The sequence below is a fragment of the Alexandromys fortis genome, unplaced genomic scaffold, assembly GCF_014885135.2.
Source record: "Alexandromys fortis isolate MF-2015 unplaced genomic scaffold, M_Fortis_MF-2015_v1.1 scaffold_68, whole genome shotgun sequence".
Lineage (NCBI taxonomy): Eukaryota > Metazoa > Chordata > Mammalia > Rodentia > Cricetidae > Alexandromys > Alexandromys fortis.
The window spans coordinates 261,522-282,448 of NW_026067948.1; the positions used below are offsets into that span (position 1 = coordinate 261,522).

At 36.0% G+C, this 20,927-nt stretch overlaps 1 protein-coding gene across 2 annotated transcripts in view; it reads right to left on the reverse strand.

Annotated features, from left to right (window-relative positions):
• Depdc1 (DEP domain containing 1) overlaps positions 1–13,478 on the reverse strand; it is a 30,192-nt gene extending 16,714 nt beyond the window's left edge. For both annotated transcript variants that reach the window (XM_050149465.1, XM_050149464.1), the window contains exons 1-5: positions 13,332–13,478; positions 10,369–10,634; positions 2,271–2,427; positions 778–899; positions 241–371 (exon numbers count right to left, since the gene is read on the reverse strand). In XM_050149465.1, coding sequence (XP_050005422.1) covers positions 241–371; positions 778–899; positions 2,271–2,427; positions 10,369–10,634; positions 13,332–13,379 — 724 coding nt within the window. In that variant the 5' untranslated portion in view covers positions 13,380–13,478. The remainder of the gene's footprint in view (positions 1–240; positions 372–777; positions 900–2,270; positions 2,428–10,368; positions 10,635–13,331) is intronic.
• Between the last annotated feature and the right edge of the window lie 7,449 nt (positions 13,479–20,927).

The following is a 20,927-nucleotide window of genomic DNA, read 5'->3' on the forward strand; positions in this document are numbered from 1 at the left end:
GGGGGGGGGGGGGGGAAAGGGGAGAGGGGGAGGGAAATGGGAGGCGGGGAGGAGGCGGAAATCTTTTTAAAAAAATAATATAAATAATATAAAAATAAAAAAAACTTTAATTTTAAAAATTAAAAGAATGTAGCCTTGGAAAGGATTCTATTTTCTATATCTGGGTGTCTACATTGCCCTCTGAAGCCAACTTTGGTTACCAAGTTTAAAAATATCCCCCATTTTTTTCTAAACACCTACCTGATTTGTCTTGTAACACAACCACTCCATGCTTACTTGTGTTGGACATGTTGTACATTATATATTGAGGAATTACTTCATCTGGGTTTATGAGGTCTTCTATGGATGATACACCTAAAATGCTTTGCAGACTAAAAAGAAGAGTATAAATAATTTTTCTTTATAAAATAAAGGAATAGAATATAAATGTGAATATGACTTGCAACAAACAAAGCCACCAGAGTACTTTATCTTTCTCTTGTCAAAAATTCAAGAATTATATTTACTATTTACTTTTACATATATATTCTTACTCAACAAAATTCAGAGGAATCCAACAAAAATCTCAAACTACAGTGATGACTTTAATTAAAAAAAATGAAACTTTTCTTTGTGTACTGGATCTGTACCAAAATCAATTACTAAAAAACATACAAGCATATTAAAACTCTAATTTTTAAAAATAAGGTTTTTATTCATTTGAAGATTTGGATGAAAAAAATCAAATTAATAATCCACATACTTGACAATCTTAACTACAGCTCAATTTTGTCTTACTAGGTCATGATAATATATCTCCAAACTTCTTCAACATCTTCTTGGCTTATTTCTCTCTTGTTAGCTGAGTGTTCTTGGTCTTCATTGATTATCTTCTCATGATTTATGTTTTCTATATTTTCCTTAAGAAAAAAATTGTTTTGGTTTGTTACAGTCTGATGTGAAATGTCATTCTATATGTGTTGCTTTTATTGGTTAATAAATAAAGGTGCTTTGGCCTATGGCATGGCAGAATATAGCCAGACTGGAAGAGAAATAGAGAGAGTAGGTGGAGTCAGACAGAGACCATGCAGCTGACGAAAGAGACAGACCCCGACCCTTACTGATAAGCCACAGCCTTATGGCGATACACATATGAATAGAAATGGGTTAATTTAAGGTGTAAGAGTTAGTTAATAAGAAGCCTGAGCTCATTAGCCAGTATGCAATTAATATAGTTTCTTCTGTGATTGTTCAGGTCTAGGAGGCTGGAAAATGAATGAGCAGTCTCTGTTTACAACAGTCTCTACAAAAAGGAAAGTGGAACACTTTAAACACAGGATTCTTTGTTTACTTGTTCTCTCTCTCTCTCTCCCCTTCCTCCTTTCCCCTTTCCCTCCTTTCTTGTGAGTATCAGACTGAATTTAACATTTGCTGTCTTCCTTGATGGATTTCCCCTTTATTTATTGAGTCAGGGTTTTTCATACTTGTGGTTTTATTAGTTAAAGTGTACTATGGAGTTACAAAGTGTGCAAAAGAAATGGGAAACACAGCAAAGGTTTTAAATTTTGCACCTTTTCCAACACATCCAAATCAACTGCTTATCTATGTATTTTATAGTTTGGTTATCATTATAAAAGAGTAGTGACAGAGACAAACTGAAGAATTATATAATTATGCAGCTATTGTTTAAATAATGAGTATACTGCAAATAACCCATATTGAAGTCAGTCTCTAACCTGAGCTTACTAGGTGATGCAACCTTTAAGAGGCAAGGTCTGGTGCAAAGAATCACAGGTAGCAGTCTTTAGGAGCAGCTAGCTATTGGTACCCCAATCCAGGCAATTTTCCTTCTTTTACCTTCTAATTTCTGTAAGTAGCTCCCTCCCTTCCATGCTCTTATTATGATTGCAGTCCCTTGTCATAAGACCAAAAATAACAGAGACTAGAGAATATGAACTGAAACTTCTGAAATCTAAGGTTTAACTTGCTTACTTGGAGATCGATTCTCAGGTGTTTATCACAGTGGTGAAAATCTAATTAATACACCAAATAGAAATAACAAATGACAAAATATTAAATTAGAGCAGTCCTTTTCCTTTTTAAACTCATTACTGAATTCAGCACTGCTTTTGTAGTTTCCAAATGCATTCACACATTTTTTAAAAAAGATTTTAATGTAAGGGATTACAAGATTGTCTTCAAATATTAAAGCATCTTTTACTTTTAACAATCTTATTATGAAACATATGACAATGCTATTTAAACTACTGGTTAGTGAAAGGATATTTTACCTGAGAGAAACGTAATCCATGCTTCTTAGGAGTTTTACGAGATAAGTTTCGCAATTTAAAAATACTGTCTTTATCTTTGGAAAAGTACTCTTTGCTTGTTCTCCTGATTTCTGTATGTTTTTGTGGAAGAGTTTTAAGTGGAGAAGTTGCAGGAAATCTGGTTTAAAAATAATATGGAGTGAAATAGGATATGATAAAAAATAAACTTTTAGAGTACATTTGAAAAGTCACACAAAGAAATTGATTTAATTACATTATCAAGTAATGAAGATTCTACATAAGTCAATATTACCAATAAACATTTAAAGTATTTTAGTGGTTTCCTGCTTTCTTTAAAATGCTGTGCACATTTTAGTTTTGCTTGTATACAGTACTGGGCTACAATCAGGATTAGTCCGGTTGAAGAAGTAATACTTACATGTAAATAGCTCTAGAATATTGTTTTGTATATCACTTTAAGAAAAACATCATAATTAGGCAAGGGTGGCAACAAATTGACACAAGCTATAGTCATCAGAGAGGAGGGGACCTCAGATGAGAAAATGATTCCATGAGACCCAGCTGTAATGCATTTTTTCAATTAGTGATCAGTGGCAGAGGGCCCAGTCCATGGTGTGTGGTGCCATCCCAGGATGGTGGTCCTGGATTGTATAAGGAAGCAGGCTGGGCAAGCCAGTAAGCAGCTCCCTTCCATGACCTCTACATCAGCTCCTGCCTCAGAGATCCTTCCCTGTTTGAGATCTTGTCCTGACTTCCTTGAACAGCAATGCTGAAGTGTAAGCCAAATAAACTCTTTCCTTTCCAACTTGCTTTTGGTCATGACATTTTATCATAGCAATAGAAACCCTAACTAAGACAATCATTGGAAGTCTAGAGGCAGTGAGATTAGTTGATGAGCTATAAAAACTCCAGTAAAGTGGGCTGGCTCAGTGGTTAAAAGCACTGGTTGAATGTCCAGAGGACCGACGGTGGCTCACAGTCTAAGGGGATCCTGTGCCTTCCTCTACTTTTTATCATCTCTGCACACACTTGGTATATAGACATACATTTGGGAAAAACATCCATACACATAAAATACAACTTTAAAATCCAAGTAAGAAAAAAAATCTAATAAAGATATTCATATTGGAGAAAGAAATATACAGATTAGAGTACTAGGTAGTATGACAGAGTTTAATAATTCCACCATGTTTAAAGTGGAGAAGGGACTAATGAAGACAACTGTAGGGAAGAATGTCACTCGTTTGAAAACAAAACAAAAGGACAAAAACTTAGGTCAAAGGTGATAGTTGCTATAATTTAAAAAAACAGCAAGAGAGAGATGCCATCACAGGACAGGGCTCACATGGAGGGTTTGTTGGGGGAGGGGAATAAAAAGGGAGGAGGAAAAGAAGTGCAAAGGCCTGCCTCTTTGGAGGAGTGGCAGGAAAGCATCACACCATACATCAGGGTTCACATGGGAGGTTTATCGAAAGAGAAAAGGGACAAAATGGGGACAGGGAAGGGACAAAGAGGGGCAGAGGGGTGCAGAGATCAGTCCCCAGGACAAGAGTGGCGGAAGAGAAGATGGGAAGTGAACAAAGCCTGCCATTTATAAGGGAACAGTAGCAATGTGCACAGCGGGGGTTCTGAGTGGCTTCTGTGAGGACCCTAAGGACAGGCCAGCACAGATGCCTGGACACTAACAATAATGTCTCTCAATTTGCTATATTTAAGTTTATACCTAGTAGGAGTTTAAAAAAAATGACTCCAAAGCTTATGGTACATTTATTTGAGATGTTTGATACTGGTAGGAAAGCAAGTAAAGACACAGAATGAGACACTGAAGGAACAAGGTCAAAGTGAGGAAAGGGCCCATACTGCAAAGCTGTTGTAGTTAGGGAAAGAGTGCCACACACTATTCATATGCTTGTTACTGGAATTCACTTATATGTTGAAAATCCTTTGATACAAAGGTATTGTGTTTTGTCCTGTCTGAAACTCAGGTGAAATTGTATTCCTAGGTAAGGGATACCAGGGTGGTTGGGTTTTTAAGATAGATTAATGCTTCTTTTGAGGGAGTTCTGGTTCCAGCATGACTCAAATACTATTCCCAAAACATAAGAACCTTTCATGTTTGCCTCTGCATTCCTTCTCCTTCTGCTTTTCTGCTAGGCTATGATATAGTACAAGATGGAGCTAAGATCAGAAGATATTTGGAAGTTTATTAATTAGTATGATAAGTGTATACAGTGCTTTAAGGAGAAAAAACTTTCAGAAAGATAAAACAACATTTGTTGAAGTAGGGTCTCAGCATTTTCATTTGCAAATAGGGCTTAATGAATCCTTGCTCAGCTTTCTTAGATACTAAACTGGGATGTACACAAATAATTAAGCAGTTTCTATATCCTGTGGTTGATTTCTTGTTACGTGTCTCCTCCCTCTCTCTCTCTCTCTCTCTCTCTCTCTCTCTCTCTCTCGGGTATATATTATATTGAAAGTGTTTAACAATAATGAAGAAAATATTTGAAATTATGAGTGAAATAATAGATAAATAAAATTGATTAAGAGCTCTTTATTTTCAGTGTAAAAATAATTTTTAATTAGAACCTGTCATTTATGGTTCAACCCAAATAAGTCATAAACTCATAGGTTTATAGATTTTGAAAGGATTCTTAGGTAAAAATCTAAACTTCAGTGATTGTGACATGAGGTTTATAGGCTTAAAGGTGGCAGTTTAGAAATGAAGCAACAAGCCAGGTGGTAGTGGTGCACACCTTTAATCCAGGAACTCAGCAGGCAGAGGCAGATGGATCTCTGTGAGTTCGAGACCAACCTGGTCTATAAGAGCTAGTTCCAGGACAGGCACCGAAAGCTACAGAGACACCCTGTCTCCAAAAACTTAAAATAAATACATTAAAATGAAGCGCTGTGGTGGACCAAACCCAGGGTCTTGGACATAGAGAACATTCATGACAAGCACTCTACCAAATGCCAGCACTGATTTTGTTACATAAAATACTCTACCATTTTATTACATGTTATTATAATAATTATATATCATTTAAAGGCAAGGATGCATGAATTTGTTTTGGAATTAGAGGATTTATGAAATTTAATGTCAATAATAACATCATTGAAACGTTCTGACTTTCATAACACGCACAAACACTAGTATATGGTATCCTTCCAACTTCCTGCTTTATAGTACACTACTTAACACTCAAAATTATGAACTTTGTAGCTCACAACTTTCAACCATACAGTTTTTCTACATAGTTTTAATTACTTAAGAGCAGCAATACTAGGCAATCTCTAGACCTTCACTCTGCCTCTCATCTAAATCTAATCCCACAGTCTAATAATCTTGAACTCTGTAGTAGACCACCTACTGCCATCTCCCCTTCCTCTCTGCTCCCATTTCCAGAAGATCATGACTATCTTCCCCTACACCTGCCCTCTCTACCCCATTCCTGTGTCTCAGTCTCCCACGTCCATAGCCACTCCCTGGGAAGTATGTAAGCCAGGAAAGCAGGTAGGCAATCTTCAGATCTTCACTCTACCTCCTGTCCTTTAAATTCAACCTCCCAGCCTCATTTCCAGCTCTGTAGCAGGTCACCTGCTATGCCTCTCATTCTTCTCTGCCCCAATTTCCACAAGACTAAGCAGATACTGGTGATAAACCATGTTTATATTCCTACTGTGGTTCCCTTCAGCATTCTTCATTTCTAGCACATCTCTATCTCTACGTGTTAGCTCCCAATACCAATAAAACACATTCTAACCAGAACCATCAGTGGCCACACCTGGCTGGATTTCAGGAGCAGTCCCTATCAGGCAAATCACATTCTAAGAAACAAAGAGAGTAACAGAAACCAAGGAATAGAATTTCCACCCATTAAAGAAAAGACCAGATATTAGCACCTAGAATTAAAATGATCCCAAATCCCAGATGCCTAGACCCAGCATAAAAACAGAATCAAAATAGCCAAAGTAATATGTCAATATATCTCTACTAAATCCAAGCAATCATACTACAGTAGGCCCTGAGAAATGTAAAAAAAAAAAAAAAGGCACAAGAAAAGGACTTTAAAATAGTCTTTTATGAATATATGTAAGAGGTTCTTAAAAAAGAAATAAATGTCCTTTAAAAAAATCTATGAAAACATGAAACAGTGGAATGAAATTAAGAAAACAATTGAAGATTTGCAAGTAGAAATAGAATCAATAATAAAAATCCAAACTGAGGGGCAAATGGAAATAAAAAAATTTAGACACTCAAATTGAGCAATTCATTCATTCATTCATAGGCCTCACCAACAAAATATAATAGATAGAAGAGAGAATCTCAGTTGTTGAAGTAAAAAAGAAATGGATACCATGGTCATATAAAATGTTAAGTTTAAGAAAATTCAAGCACAAAGCATTCAAGAAATCTAAGACATCATAAAAGGATCAAGTTGAAGAATAATAGGAACAGAGGAAGAAAAAGAAACCCAGGTCAAAGGAACAGAAAATATTTTAAAAAGAATAGTACAGGAAAATTTTCCCAACCAAAAGACGACCTACCAAGCAAGGTACAAGAAGGATAGAGAATATCAAATAGATTGCATCAGAAAAGAAATTCCTAGTATCACATAATAATAAAAACACGAAATGTATGGAACAAACAAAGAATTTTAAGAACCACTAAAGAAAAAACCAATTATATAAAAGCAGACCTATAAGAATAACACCTGACTTTTCAGTGGAGACTACAAAAGCCAGAAAGATCTAGAAAAATGTTTTCAAAATTCTAGGAGTCCACAAATTTCAGCCCAGATTATTATACCATGCAAAACTTTCTATTACATCAGGTGGAAAAAGACATTCCATGATAAAACCAAATTCAAGCAGTGTCTATTTACTAATTAAGCCCTATAGAAGGCACTGGAAGGAAAACCTCCAACTGAAGACTCTAACCATACCCAAGAAAACATGAAGAACGAATATTAGACCAGCAAATTAAAAGGAGGTGGTAGGGGAAGACACTCCTTGACAACAAAATAGGGGAATAAATAGATACTGCTCATTGATAATGCAACATCAGTGGAGTCAATTCTGGAATAAAATAAACAAACAAACAAACCAAAACAATGGATTCAAAAACAGAATCTAGTTTTTCTGCTAAATGCATAAAATACTCTTTACCATTAAGGATAGCTATCACCTCAGGGTAAACGGAAAGAAAAAAAATATTCCAAGGATGCTGGCGTAGTTGTTTTAATATCCAACAAAATAGACTTTAAACCAAAACTAATCAGAAGTGATATGGAAGGACATCAAATAAAAAATCCACCAAAAGGACATTAGAATTGTTAACATCTAAACATCAAGCACAAAGGAACCATCGTAGTTAAGATTTCTATTGCTGCGATGAAACACCATGACCAGAAAGCAAGTTGGGGAGGAAAAGGTTTATTTGGCTTTTACTTCCACAAATAGGACATCTTAAAAAAAAATGGTGGTGGTTAAATTGAATGGCATGTAGAAAAATCCAAATAAATTCATACTAATTACACTGCACAAAACTCAACTTCAAAACCACCAAAGACATCAACATAAGGCCAGATACACTGAATCTCATAGAAGAGAAAGCAGGGAACAGTCTTGAACTCACTGACACAAGAAACTTCTTTTGAAGAGAACATCAATAACATAGGCATTATGAGCAATAATCAGTAAATAGGAGCTCATAAAACTGAAAAACTTCTGTATAGCAAAGATCACCATTATTCTGACATAGCAGTGGGCTATAGAATGGGAGAAGATTTTGACCAACTACACATTGGATAGAGAGTTAATATCCAAAATATATAAAAAAAAACTCAAAATACTAGATGTCAAGAAAATAGATAACCCAATTAAAAAATGGGTACAGATTTACTCAGAGAATTCTCAATAGAAGAAACTCAAATAGCTGAGAAGCAATCAAAGAAATGTTCAATATCCTTAGTCATCAGGAAAGCACAAATCAAAATTACTTTGAGATTTCATCTAATATCAATCAAACTGGCCAAGATCAATAAAACAAAAGACAACACCTACACAACTCATTAGAACATGGAGAAGTTAAGCTGATGCTTACATAGATCCTTCACTTCCATGTTCTAGCATCGTTAGTACTCTGCACAATGTCTAAAGAGAAATGTAAACACCAACCTAGACACAAACCCTCTTGTAGATGGAGATTTTTCTCCATTCTGCAAATCCCACTTGACTGGTTCCTCTCTGACCACCGGGTCCCCACAGCTGCTTATGAAATAACCACTCTGAGGCTTAATATCAGTTACAATTGCTTAGCCAATGGCTTAGGTGTCTTACTGGATAGCTCTCTATTATAAATTTCTATTAATCTATGTATCACCACCTGGTTGTGACTTAACAAGATGTCCTGGCATTTCAACTTCCCCAGCGGGTAGGTGGTATCTCCCTTCTTCTAACTTTTCTCTCTCCCTATCATTGTTTCAATTTCCTGCCTAGGTATATTCTTACAGGTCACTGCCTGAAACAGCTTTATTCATCAACCAATAAGAGAAACACATAGTCACAGCATACAGAAAGACATCCTACATCACCCTTTCATCTACTCTGTGTCCTCCCTACAAGGTATGCTAGTGCGATGGAGGCACAAAACTTGTGGGAGTAATCAACAAAAATTTGAGACTAGATAAGCCAGGGACATAGGAAAACCCCAAAAACTACTGTTTTAAAACAAAAAAACAAACAAAACAAATGTAGCAATAAAATGTCTTCTAATGACTTTCTGTTATACTCAAACATCAGTGCCAAGCTTAACTATTACCAGAGAAGCTTCCTCCTGCAGCAGATAGGAATAAATACAGAGACTCACACAGCCAAATATTATGCAAAGAGCGAGAGACCTTGGAAGACACAGTCATAAATAGAAGGTCTTCACCAAATCCCACCCCTCAGGGCTCAGGGAATTCCAAAGAAGGGAAGGTGAAGAGTCTAAGAGACACAGGGGCTCGAAGACAGCAAGCAGTCAAGGCCTTCTAGATACAGCAGTATTGGCACATGGATTCACAAAGACTGACAAAACACACGGAATCTAAACATGCCTGCATCGGACGGTCCTAGAGCTGAAAAGAAGAGTAGAAACATACCCATTCCTAACACAGAAGCTATTTCCAATTGATAACCACTTGAAAATGAAAACTTAAGTTTTCTCCAAAAGGGCCTCCCTGGGAAAACAGAACACTCTTAAGGGTAGGATCCATGCCCAGCAGCAGATAACAAACACAAAGCAAATTCAACCACATCTTTGGAGTTTCTTTGTCTCATAATGTTAAGTCAAGACATTGTTTTGTTTTTCTACATTACAAGTCCTTTGCATATATATTATCACTTCCAATTTTGGTTTCAGTGGGATTCCTGGGTGTGTGAATGTGTACGTCTCAGCAAACATAGGGGTTTCCTGTACTTTTTCTTGTTTGGCTGTTTTATCATATTTTAAATTATTTGTTCATTTATCTTATTTTATTTTATTACTATTCTTTAGATATATTTTGTTTTCTAAGAAGAGAATAAAGTTTGTGAATCTGGGTGGGAATGGGAGAGAGGAAACCTTACTTAGAGCATATTATATGAAAAAAAAGTCTATTTTCAATGAAAGTGGAAAGAAAGATCAACAATACCTTTCTTTAAAAAAAATCACTATTTCTCTGAAAGAAGCTGCTATTGCTGCAAAAACATAACAAATGTGAAGCTACAATTTCAATGTAATTTCAGGTTTTTTCTTATTTGTGTTTAATTTTTCATTCTTGAAATTAAAACATAATTACATGATTTCACCCTTCTCTTTCCTCCCTCCAACACTTTCCTTGTACCCCTCCTTACTCTCCCAAATTCACATATATATTGTATATGAATATTCTAAATAGATCAATGCTTCCTGCTCAGTTCATATGAAGTTACTTGTATGCATATGATTTCAGGGATGACCATTTGGTATTGAATGACTGTTTTGGGGGCTCTTTACCAGGGAAGACTATTTCTCTTAAGTAAAATGCTGGGAGCAGAACTAATTAGATTTTATAATTACACATCTATTCAGTACCTGAATAGTTGATTGTTGTCATCAAGGTTTTCCGATCCCCATCTACCTTTGATATCTTCAATCACATGATTCTTAAGAAATTTTCTTAATAGTTGAACAGTCTGTTGTCTTGTAACTTCAGGACCAAAATTACTATTATTTCTTAATAGATCATAAAGCCAATCTACTGCTTCTTCTGCAGTGAAACAATTGTTATATTTTTTTAAATGTTGTCTATGTTTTCTTAAAGGCATTCCTACTCGAAAAGATGTGGTTACTTCATTCCACTGTGAAGAGAAGAAAAATACCGTTCAAAAAACATCATACAAAGGGTATGTAGCCAGTTCTAGGCTAATTTTGACTGCGTGAGTTCCTATCTCAAAATAACCAAAAGAAATAAAGAAAATTATTAGACAAAGAAAATTCTTTATTTCATGACTGATTATACTGTAAATATTCTTGAAGAAATCATCTTATCTGTGCTACATAAAATCTTATATCTCACTAATTTATTATTAATTCTAATGCCAAAATAATATTTTCTTTGTAATAGGCTTTTTTACTATACATTCATTGGGTATTTCACTTAGGAAACTCAGGAATGAAAAGAACTGTAATGCACCTGTTTCTTAGTCCCTGATAAACATTTTCTGTTAGGATTTTTACTTTAATTAACATTAATATTATGCTTCATATTCATTATTTAATTGTAAATCTCATAGTCTTATGAAGTTACTATTATTTCATTTTTCATATAAGAAAAAGGAAGCACAGATGGACAGCCAGACCAAGATCATATATCTAAATAATGGTTCTCAACCTTCCTAATTAACACAGTTCCTCATGAGGTGAATCCCAACAATAAAATTATTTTGTTGCCACTTCATAACTGTAATTTTAATGCAAATATCTGGTATGCAGTATATCTGATATATGACCCCCAAAGGGGTCACAGCCCACAGGTTGCATGTTAATCTAAATGATTAACATAAGCATTCAAATCCAGGTTTAGATGGGTCTGGCAGTGCCGGCCTGCAATTTCAGAGGCTGAGGGCATGAAGTTTATTATGTTCAGGTCTTAGATGGGATGTAGAATGAGTTAAAAAAACAACCTGCAAAACTTAGTGAAATCCTGTTCCCAAATTAAACGTAGAACGGATGCCATAAGTTACCCCCAAATCCAAACAAACAAATGAAGAAGCAATAGCAACAAAAGACCAGGTTTAACCAATTCTGTCTAGAATCTGTACTCAATAATTGTACTAGTCAAATAAAACTTCTGGCATGTAACAGTTATAATGGCAAAGTGCTTTTAATGCCTGGCATTTAGTATAGTATCTCTTATGAAAATCCCTGTAGTTCTGGTCATGGTGGCAAAGGCTATTGGATCTCTGTGAGTTCAAAACCAGCCTGTCCTTCATGGTGAGTACCAGGACACCCAGGGCCACATAGTAAGACTTGTCTCAAAACAAATAAATAAATGGAACATAGGATATATATATACATATATATATAGACAGATAGATATAGATATAGATAAAATAAATGAAGCCATTGCACATTTAATTAACCTATGCATTAAAAAGTATTTGTTTTCTGAACTACCCTCAGTCAAATGTCTAGATTTGAGATATTAGCACTAAAATATAAAAGTGGTGGTATACAATGAATATATCACTTTTTAATAGAAAAAGTAAATAATTAGAAATGAACTGCATTTCTTTTCTTCCCACACCTCTCTATTACTTACATTCAAGAAACTTTGTTGAACTGCTAAAGTGACATGTGACTCTGAACGTAAAGACAGCACAGAACAGTTTTGAAATGCAGGGTGTTTATAAAGTCCCAGAGTGAAACATTTAAGATTTGTTTAAGCTTTACTTCTTGTTTATGAATATTTGTTCTTTTCTTCTCTGTACCTCAATGTTTTTATACTAGTATTTACCATGTGGTAATATAAAAAAAGTCTTTATGTAAAGTATTTGTAAGTATTTGGTGAATTTTTTTAAAAGTGTGCTTGTATTACTTTCACCTAAGATAGTAAATTTTTAATGTGGCAAGATTACATCATTAAGGTACCTAACAGCACTAAATTCTGTCCTTTATACTGATAAACATAACCACCAACTACTTGCTGAGCAGTAGAATATATGTCAAGATCACCATGCCAGACAGAGGTGAATTTTTAGTTCTTCCATTTACCATTTATGTGTCTTCAGGAGAGTCCTTTCTTTGAACCTTGGTTTCCACACTGGTGAAGTAGAACAGGCATTTGTGAGAGGATAAGTTGCGTGTCATTCTATAGACTACCACACATTCTCATAGGACATGTCTTACAAGCCCGTTTCGCCAGTGTGGAATACGAGGTTAGGTGAATCTCTTCATGCCACATAACCAGAAGCATACTACTTTACAGGATAGAAAATCCAACTGCACAGCCCTGGTGACAACCCTCAGAGGTTACTAAAAGTACTCTGGGTTTAGCTTCAAAAGTTCTTTTCTAGTGCTACTTAGCATACATGTCCTACAATAAATTTTATAGAGCCAACAGGTCAAACTGCCATGCCTGAACTTCTAATTTGAAACTTTAATCTCTAATTCAGGGAGGCAGCAAATAACACATGAAAAGTGACTAACAATCGTATTTGTGAATCAGGGAAAGGAAGACACCTGTGCAGCTGTCCTGCAGAGCCAGAAAATTGTGCAGCTTTGGGGCACTGCACTTTGGATCTGAAGCTGAGAGAGACCAGAGTGGAGTGCAACTCAGTGCCGTTACTAATCAGTGTCCCTTAGTACCGTTCTCAGAAATCTGGGCTCCTCGTGTCCCTCAGGGTAGCAGATCTCTGGCTCATCAAGAATCCAGTATCTCTGAGGCCCCTCAGGAAACCTAAATCCCACGTATACCCAGGTCCCCAGGATCTCTTTGTCCTTCAGGAGACCTAGGTTCCTGGTCCCTGTCCTCCAGCGATCGTCCACGCTCTTACCAGCTTGGTGGCCCGGTAAGGTCCAAGAGGAGCACCCTGATCCTCCATGCTGTCAGTGCCAGGCAGAGTCCATAAAGGCGGCGGAAAGAGCGCTGTAGCTGGAACCTTAGCCTGGTGCTCGGGTCTGCACAACTGCCGCGCTGCTGATTTGAATATCTCAGAGCGGAGCTGATTGGTGGTGCCAATGAGTCGCATGACGTGGCAAGCCCTGTCTGCCGGGAGAGGGGCGGGGGAACGGGAAAGAGGAGTTACTCTGACGCTCAGTCTGTGTAGGTGGTACAAGCTTTGTCAAGTCAGTTACTAAGTCGCTTAAGGGAACTGTGCACTCTAGAACCGAAGAAATTGTGTACCTCGTGAACGGTACAACAGCAAAACGATTCTCCCTTCCTGATTCTAGGGGATCTGCAACAATACTAATATAAACCAGGCGGGGCTTTACCGGGACACTGCACCTAAACGGGTTAGTGTGCTTGATTTCTTTCGACTTCCCGCCCTGTCTTTCTCTCTCACACACATATTAGTAAGAGCCATGGTTAGGGTCTAAGTAAAATAAATGTCGCCTCCAATTCGTCTTCTTCCATGACTGGAATTGAGCATAAGCAGATGTTCCTCTAAAAACTTGCCTTTAAGAAAATCTGCTGCAATATCCTTAGAAGAAGCCTGACTTATGCTTAAACATGACCACACACTTAGAACATTACGGGGGTCTTTAAAAATGCATCCCCAAATGACAAAACTAAGCTGAGCTAAGAGATTTACATAAAGTCTCAGAACCCCTTGCTGATTTCAGGCTTGCTTTAATAAACAATAAAAGCGCTGTTAGCATTCTGTAACTACTTGGTAGTAGAAATTGCTCAGCACAGTGATTGAGAGGTCTGTTTCTGTTAAACTATCCTGCCAAACAGCTGTCATCTTCTTAAGACAATCAGTGTCTGTTTTCAAAATATCATGACTGGGCTTCTTGTTGACATCCCCCCCCCAAAAAAAAAGAAGTGGGTGAGGAGGGTCATTGGACCCTAACTCATGCATCCAGTCAGTCCTCCCAGCTAGCTCTATGCAGTTCCATCCTAATTGTACTTGACTTCAGGTTTCAGGGAGGGACCAGAGTATATAGACTTTGGAAGACTTAAGGAAGGGCTCTGTGCCTATGAAGCTGTGGGAAACTTTCACCCATGTTGGGAGCAGACCTTCCAGTGCTTTAAGGTCATCCATGTTCCTGACCATAAACACCCCCCATGTTCTGTATCTAAACCTAAGAAACCAGTGATTTGAATTGAACTTTGGTTTGTCATTGGAACCATATGAGAAGATGATAAATAGTGAGAAAATTCTCCCAATAGTCTATGAATTCATTCTACTTCATTATATCATATTGGCAATGCCTGTAGTTACAAAAATTTTAAAAGCCAGATTTTTACAAAAGTTGACTTTTGGATTTTCTTTTATTTTAACTGCATATCTCTATTCTTAGGAATTACTTATTGATTGGGATAAGCTTAAAATTGATTTTCAATTTAATTAGATTTAGATGCCTATGGTACTAATCAAACCCAATTCTAAGTTTTATGTTGTGGGAATTTCCAGAGACTGACATGTGGAACAGTAAGTCAGAAAGGAAGACCAGTCTGGAATGAGGACAGTACCCTCTAGTAGGTTGTATTTCCTCCATGTAAGTTGTTTCTATAGGGAACTTATCATAGTGATGAAAACCCAACTTGTTCTAATTGAATCGCTTGAGTCTGTGTGTTAATTTTGTTTCCACTACTACACTTTATCTTTAGTCACTCACACTCTTTCTCATTCCCATTAGTAATGATTTCCCAGAATGTGTCATAGACTACTTGTATCAGGATCATTGGAATATATTATCCCTGGAATCTCCCAAACAATATGTGGGGGAAGGGACATATGCAGAGCAGAGGATATTCCTTAGGATTCAAGATCTTGCAACGCTAATGTTTGTGTGGAGCTGAGCTGAGCTTCTTTAATGCCTACATACTATTTTACTCTCAACTAACATAGAAAGAAATATAAGCCTCTGTAACTTTTATAACTGAACCCAATGCTAACTGATGCAATGACACCCCTCCCCCACTTCATGCATACATACACACAATGGACATAAATGTATCATCTCTTAAATATGACAGAGCATAATGTTTTTCTACTTATAAATGATTCTGATTGGCATTCTCTGTTTTGCCTGTGTATCTTTATTTATTCTTACTAAAACGTCAGATCTAATGCAGAGAATTTAACCACTGTGTTCATTGCTGTATTTTTATTCCCTAACCAGCACATAGTAATAATTTAATAAATATTTGATAACTGGGTGAATGTTTTTTTGTAGCACTAGAAAGGAACTGTAAGTGATGCAACTCAATTGTCTTTCTTTCCTAACTAGCTTTTAAAAAAGTACTTCCGTAAGATTCATTTATCTTTAAATTTTAAGGCTTAGTCATTCTGTAATATAATGTCTAGTTATAAATTTTATTTTACCAATCTTATCTAATATTTGTTTTGCCTGAGATAATTTTTATCCGATTTTAGTTATGGTAGTTTGTTTTCTTTCATGTTTCTGAAACTGTTTCCATTTAATGTACTAGAACTTTCTAGTTTTTCTGACTTCCATATATAATTTTTATTTTCTTATTTTTCCTCTCAGATTGTGAGACCATTCACTCTAACTGAATTTCTAACTCACTATTTTAAGTCACCTCCCCGTTCTTCATTTTCTTTTAGCATGGTCTCTTATTCATATCCAAGAAAGTTTTTCTTTAGATTCTTTGGTGGATTTTATTTTTGTATAGCCTTTATTAGATTTATTGAAAACCCGAATTATGAATTTAAATTTAATCTCTTTTTCCTTATTTTTATGATAACTCACTATAATATGCTCAGTTGGCAGTTTCTCTATTCTGGGTTAGCATGTCTTACTTCCCTTTCCAGAACTGCGGACATGGTTCATGTTCCAAGTGTTGTTTTCTCATATGTACCTACATGGTTCTATCAAATCAGAAAAGTTCCCAAGATTAGAAGTTGTAATTAGTAATTCCACATAAGAAATTTGAGAAGCATTAGGTCCCCTGCTAATTTTAAGGAGAAAATATGCAAGAAACAATTGAATTTCAAGGGAAAATTATAGCATGTCACACGTGTGACTTACAAAGTGAAGCTAAAACCCACTAAAGCTTGTTATTCTTTTATTAGTAGCTACACGTTCTTCTTCCAGACTCTGGATACCATAATTTTATTTTCTTCATGTGGTTTCAACCTTTTAAAATTTCTCATGTAAGTGAGACAGTGATGTACATGTGGCATATTTTGCTTGGTACAATGTCCTCTAATTAGTTCATATTGAATGAGACAGATTTTTTCCATTTAAAGATAAATATGATTTCATTGTATAGTTCACTACTATTGGATTCTGGTTAGTTACATCTTTTGTCTCTTTTCAATATTGCTACAGTGAACATGGAATTAGATATTCTTCACATACTGACTTCCATTCATATGCAACCTGAAGTGAGATGACAGAATTATGTGCTAGTGCTGGTTTTAGTTTTTCTCAAAACCTTCTATGTTATTTTGCATAAGAGCAGTGTTAATTTACATTTTTACCAACATTGTTTAAGAGTTCCTATTTTTCTGTATTTTCTCTTTCTTCATTTTGATCAAAGCCATTTAACAATTGTGAAGTAATACTTTCCCTAATAGTGAGTGAGCAGAGCTCTTCATCTCAGGATGGCCATTTCAATGTCTTTCTCTTGAGAAATATTTGCCCACTTTTTGTCTACTTTTAATTAGATGATTTGCTACTTTACTATGAAGTTGCTTGAGTTGCTTAAATATTTTCAGTACTAACTCCTTATCAGATATATAACTGACAACTTCCTTCCTGTAGGGTAGTTTTGGATTACTTTTGTACTTGTGAAAAATTTATTTTCAAGAGTTTATAAAAGTTTATTTTAAAATATTATAGTAAAGTTAAGGAAATAGAGACATATAAAAGTAAGGAATAAACAAACCAAATAGAAATTATTGGTAGTAGAATATGTTAATTACAAAACTTGATTCTGTGAGCAACTATAGTTTTCAATAGTTCCCAATTAGCTTCACAAACACCGAGAAACACCAATGAAAATGGGAAATATCAAAGAACATATTTTAGAACGAAAGCAAAAATATATCCATAAGTGTATAAGGTAGAGTTGGCTTTTTTTGTCATATTACACAAGCCGAATAATGACAAAATACAGGCAGTACATTCTATCATCTTTAAAGGAAGCTTCTATGGGTATAAGAGAATCTATGACAAATATTTTACTAAACCTGAATAATCCCTAAGAAAATATATAAACATTTGTTCTTATACCCACAGTGAAGTATGGCTATATTCTTCACCCCTCATCAGGGAAACTTCTCTTTGCAACAAACAGGAACTATACCAGAACACTACAACCAGTTAAAATGCAGAGTTGTGGAACCTAGTCCCAGTGGATACTTTTTACAAACACCTCCACACCTAAAGCTCAAGAATTTTTCTCTACTACAATTTTCCTAAACTGCATTTTTTAAATGAGGACAAGGATATTATACAAGTAGTGTATGTTTATTTGGAACATCACAGTGTGAATTTAAATTTTATCTATGACTATTTTTTCTCTTTTGCCACACGATGGTGGTGTTGCTTCTTGTAAGACACAAAAATAGATTTCAGATGCCAATATTTAAAGTATGTATTTGTATGTATATTATATGTTATATTCAAGGAAACATAGCAAAAAGAATTAGTTTTTATAAAGAATAGAGTCTGCTATGCATTTATTATTATTATCATTACTATTTTTGGTATTTTAAGAGAGGGTTTCTCTCCAGCTTTGGAGCCTATCCTGAAACTAGCTATTGTAGACCTCAAACTCACAGAGAGCCACCTGTCTCTGCCTTCTGAGTGCTGGGATTAAAGGCATGTGCCGCCACCACCCAGCTACATTTTTGTTATTTGTAAAGAGCAAGAAACATTGATGCCAGTATTTCCCAAGAAGTGCAATTTCTTCTTTAGAAAACAGGATTCATCATGAATATTTTTGTCATCTCCTATCAAAGGGAATCTTGTTTTAGCTTTCAAATTACTATGGCATTTAATAGATTTGTATAGGTAATTTGTTTCCTCCTTAGTATCTGTGTATATTTATATTAACTAAAAAGTTTAAATGATTGATTACATTCCATGGTAATCTCATGCAGCAAATTTAGGATCAGTGGCTGGCTTGGAATTTGTCTGGTGTTTTGATTTGTTCTCAGAGAGAAATTTCTGCATCATCCTCTTTCCAGGAAGTCTCTGCTACCATAAATTCCTCAAATAAGGGTCCTGTTTGCTTTTATGCTCAGCACTATGTAGTGTATCTTGGAGGCTACATGAACTCATTTTCCTAAATTCAAAGAAATTTAATTTATCAGGAGGTAACTTTCTTGTTGGGAATTATGGGATGGCATGTTTACTTCTTGTATTCAGTTACAACATGTCTTGCAGCTCCAAAAAGACTGACAGCAAGAGAAGGCACATTTGTTCTTGTCCTTCTATATCCAATAAGTCATAAATTGTTAATTTTCTCACACCAATCATAGATTTACTGAACTACAAAACCTTTGGATTTCTGTTTATTTTGTTTTCAGAAGTACAGTTTTCAATAATGTTCTATGACAGGTAGGTTTAGAAGATGAAATAAATCCTTCACCATTTTGTTCCAGTCTGCTTTTGTCAGTATGGTGAAACGGCTAATCAGGGTAGCTCATATCTCTGGATGCTCAAGAGAAAGATGTTACATCCTTATATCATCAGTGGTGGAGATTTGCACACCACAAACAGACAAGAAGTGCTGGCTGGTGCCAAACTAAGATATTACCCTTCTCATGAGAACTATCAATGAGTCCTGCAAGAGATAAATTGTAGAGGCATATATTCAATGGTTTGAAGTTTCCCGCTAGGCTCCTCCTTAGAAATAACATTGCATCCAAATAACATCACACTGGGGACCTGTCAATCCTTGGGTACACTCAAGCCACAACAGAATTATAATATCTGATTATGTTGAGAAAAACAGCTTCATATATATATTTTTTTCAACAATATTCATAAAATACTTGCAAACCGAATCCAAGACTAAACAGAGTAAACCCCTCTCTTCTCTCATTTTATATTTCCTCTGGTGCTGGGACCTGGACTTGGTTTTGCATTGATCTTGTGTAGCCCAAGGTGACCTTGAACTCACAGAGATTTTGTTTCCCAAACCCTAGGATTAAAGGTGTGTGTCACCATTACCTGACCTGTAGTGGCTTAGCTTTGCCTCTGGTCTTCAGGCAAGATTTATTTATTAAAATACAAATAATGTACCCCTAAAGAATGGCTGTGGGGTGGTGTGGAACAGAAACTTCCATCTTCAAATGGTGCCCAAACTTTTGGCAACAATTTCCACATTGGGCTCAAAAAAACTTTATAAAAAAAGGATTCTAGACAGACAAGAACAGAATCAAATACAGCTTCTTGGTAACCATCTTTTCTCTGGAACTATCTGTTTGCTGGGAGTGAGCAGAGGCACCACTCTTTTAAGAGACGCTTCCTGACTCAGCATTAGAGGTAAAATCCTCACAGCTCTTAAGAGGCCCTGCCACCAAACACTTAAATAGTTATTTTGAACAGCTGGCAGCAGGCTTTTGGTGGTGGAATGTACCTAGAAACTCCTCAGAGTTGTTGCAACAAACATGGCTCCTACCAGTACCTCCAAAATGAAGCTAGACTCTCAGAAAGCTAAGAAATCAAAAGAAGTCAGTCATCAAAGATGCAGCTTTAATACTAGCCATGCTGCCTAGCAGATTTTAGACCTATGTGCCCAGAAAAAGATAGAGATATACACTAAAGACAGATGCAGACAAGAAATCCTCTAAATGGTTTACAGTGTATTTAAAGTTATATGTAGGTTTGGGAGAGAAAGGAAAAAGGAAAGAGAAAGTCCTTTAAAAAAAGAAATGGAGTAGTGTGGTGGTGCACACCTCTAATCCCAGTACTTGGGAGACAGAGGCAGGTGAATTTCTGTGAGGTCAAGGTGAATTTGGTCTACAGAGTGAGATCCAGAACAAAGATACAAGGAGAAACCCTGTCTCAAAAAAAATTAAAAATAAAAGAAATAGAGTTTAAAAAACATGTAAAGATGGAAAATACACAGAGAATCTGGATACTATATGTTATTGTGCTATCTTTGAATTGTTTGACTGCTAGGGATGGAGCAACAGCTGCTCAAGGGCATTTGATTATAAGTGCTGCTGGATTAATCCAACATATATATTTTGAAAATGCCTTGACTTCACATTTTAAGTCCAAAGATAGGTTACTTTGGAGAACAGGTTTTGCTTTTATTTCCACAGAAAATTAGAGGCAGTGTGTCATTTCTGGGTTAAGAAAAATCAGGTTTGAACAAGGAAGACCCCCCTGAAGAAATTCTATTGGACATGGATGGCCCAAATGATTCAAAGTTTCAGAACACCTCTGTTGCAATTTCCTTTAATTTCTGCATCCAGAACAGCCTCAAGACTAGTGAC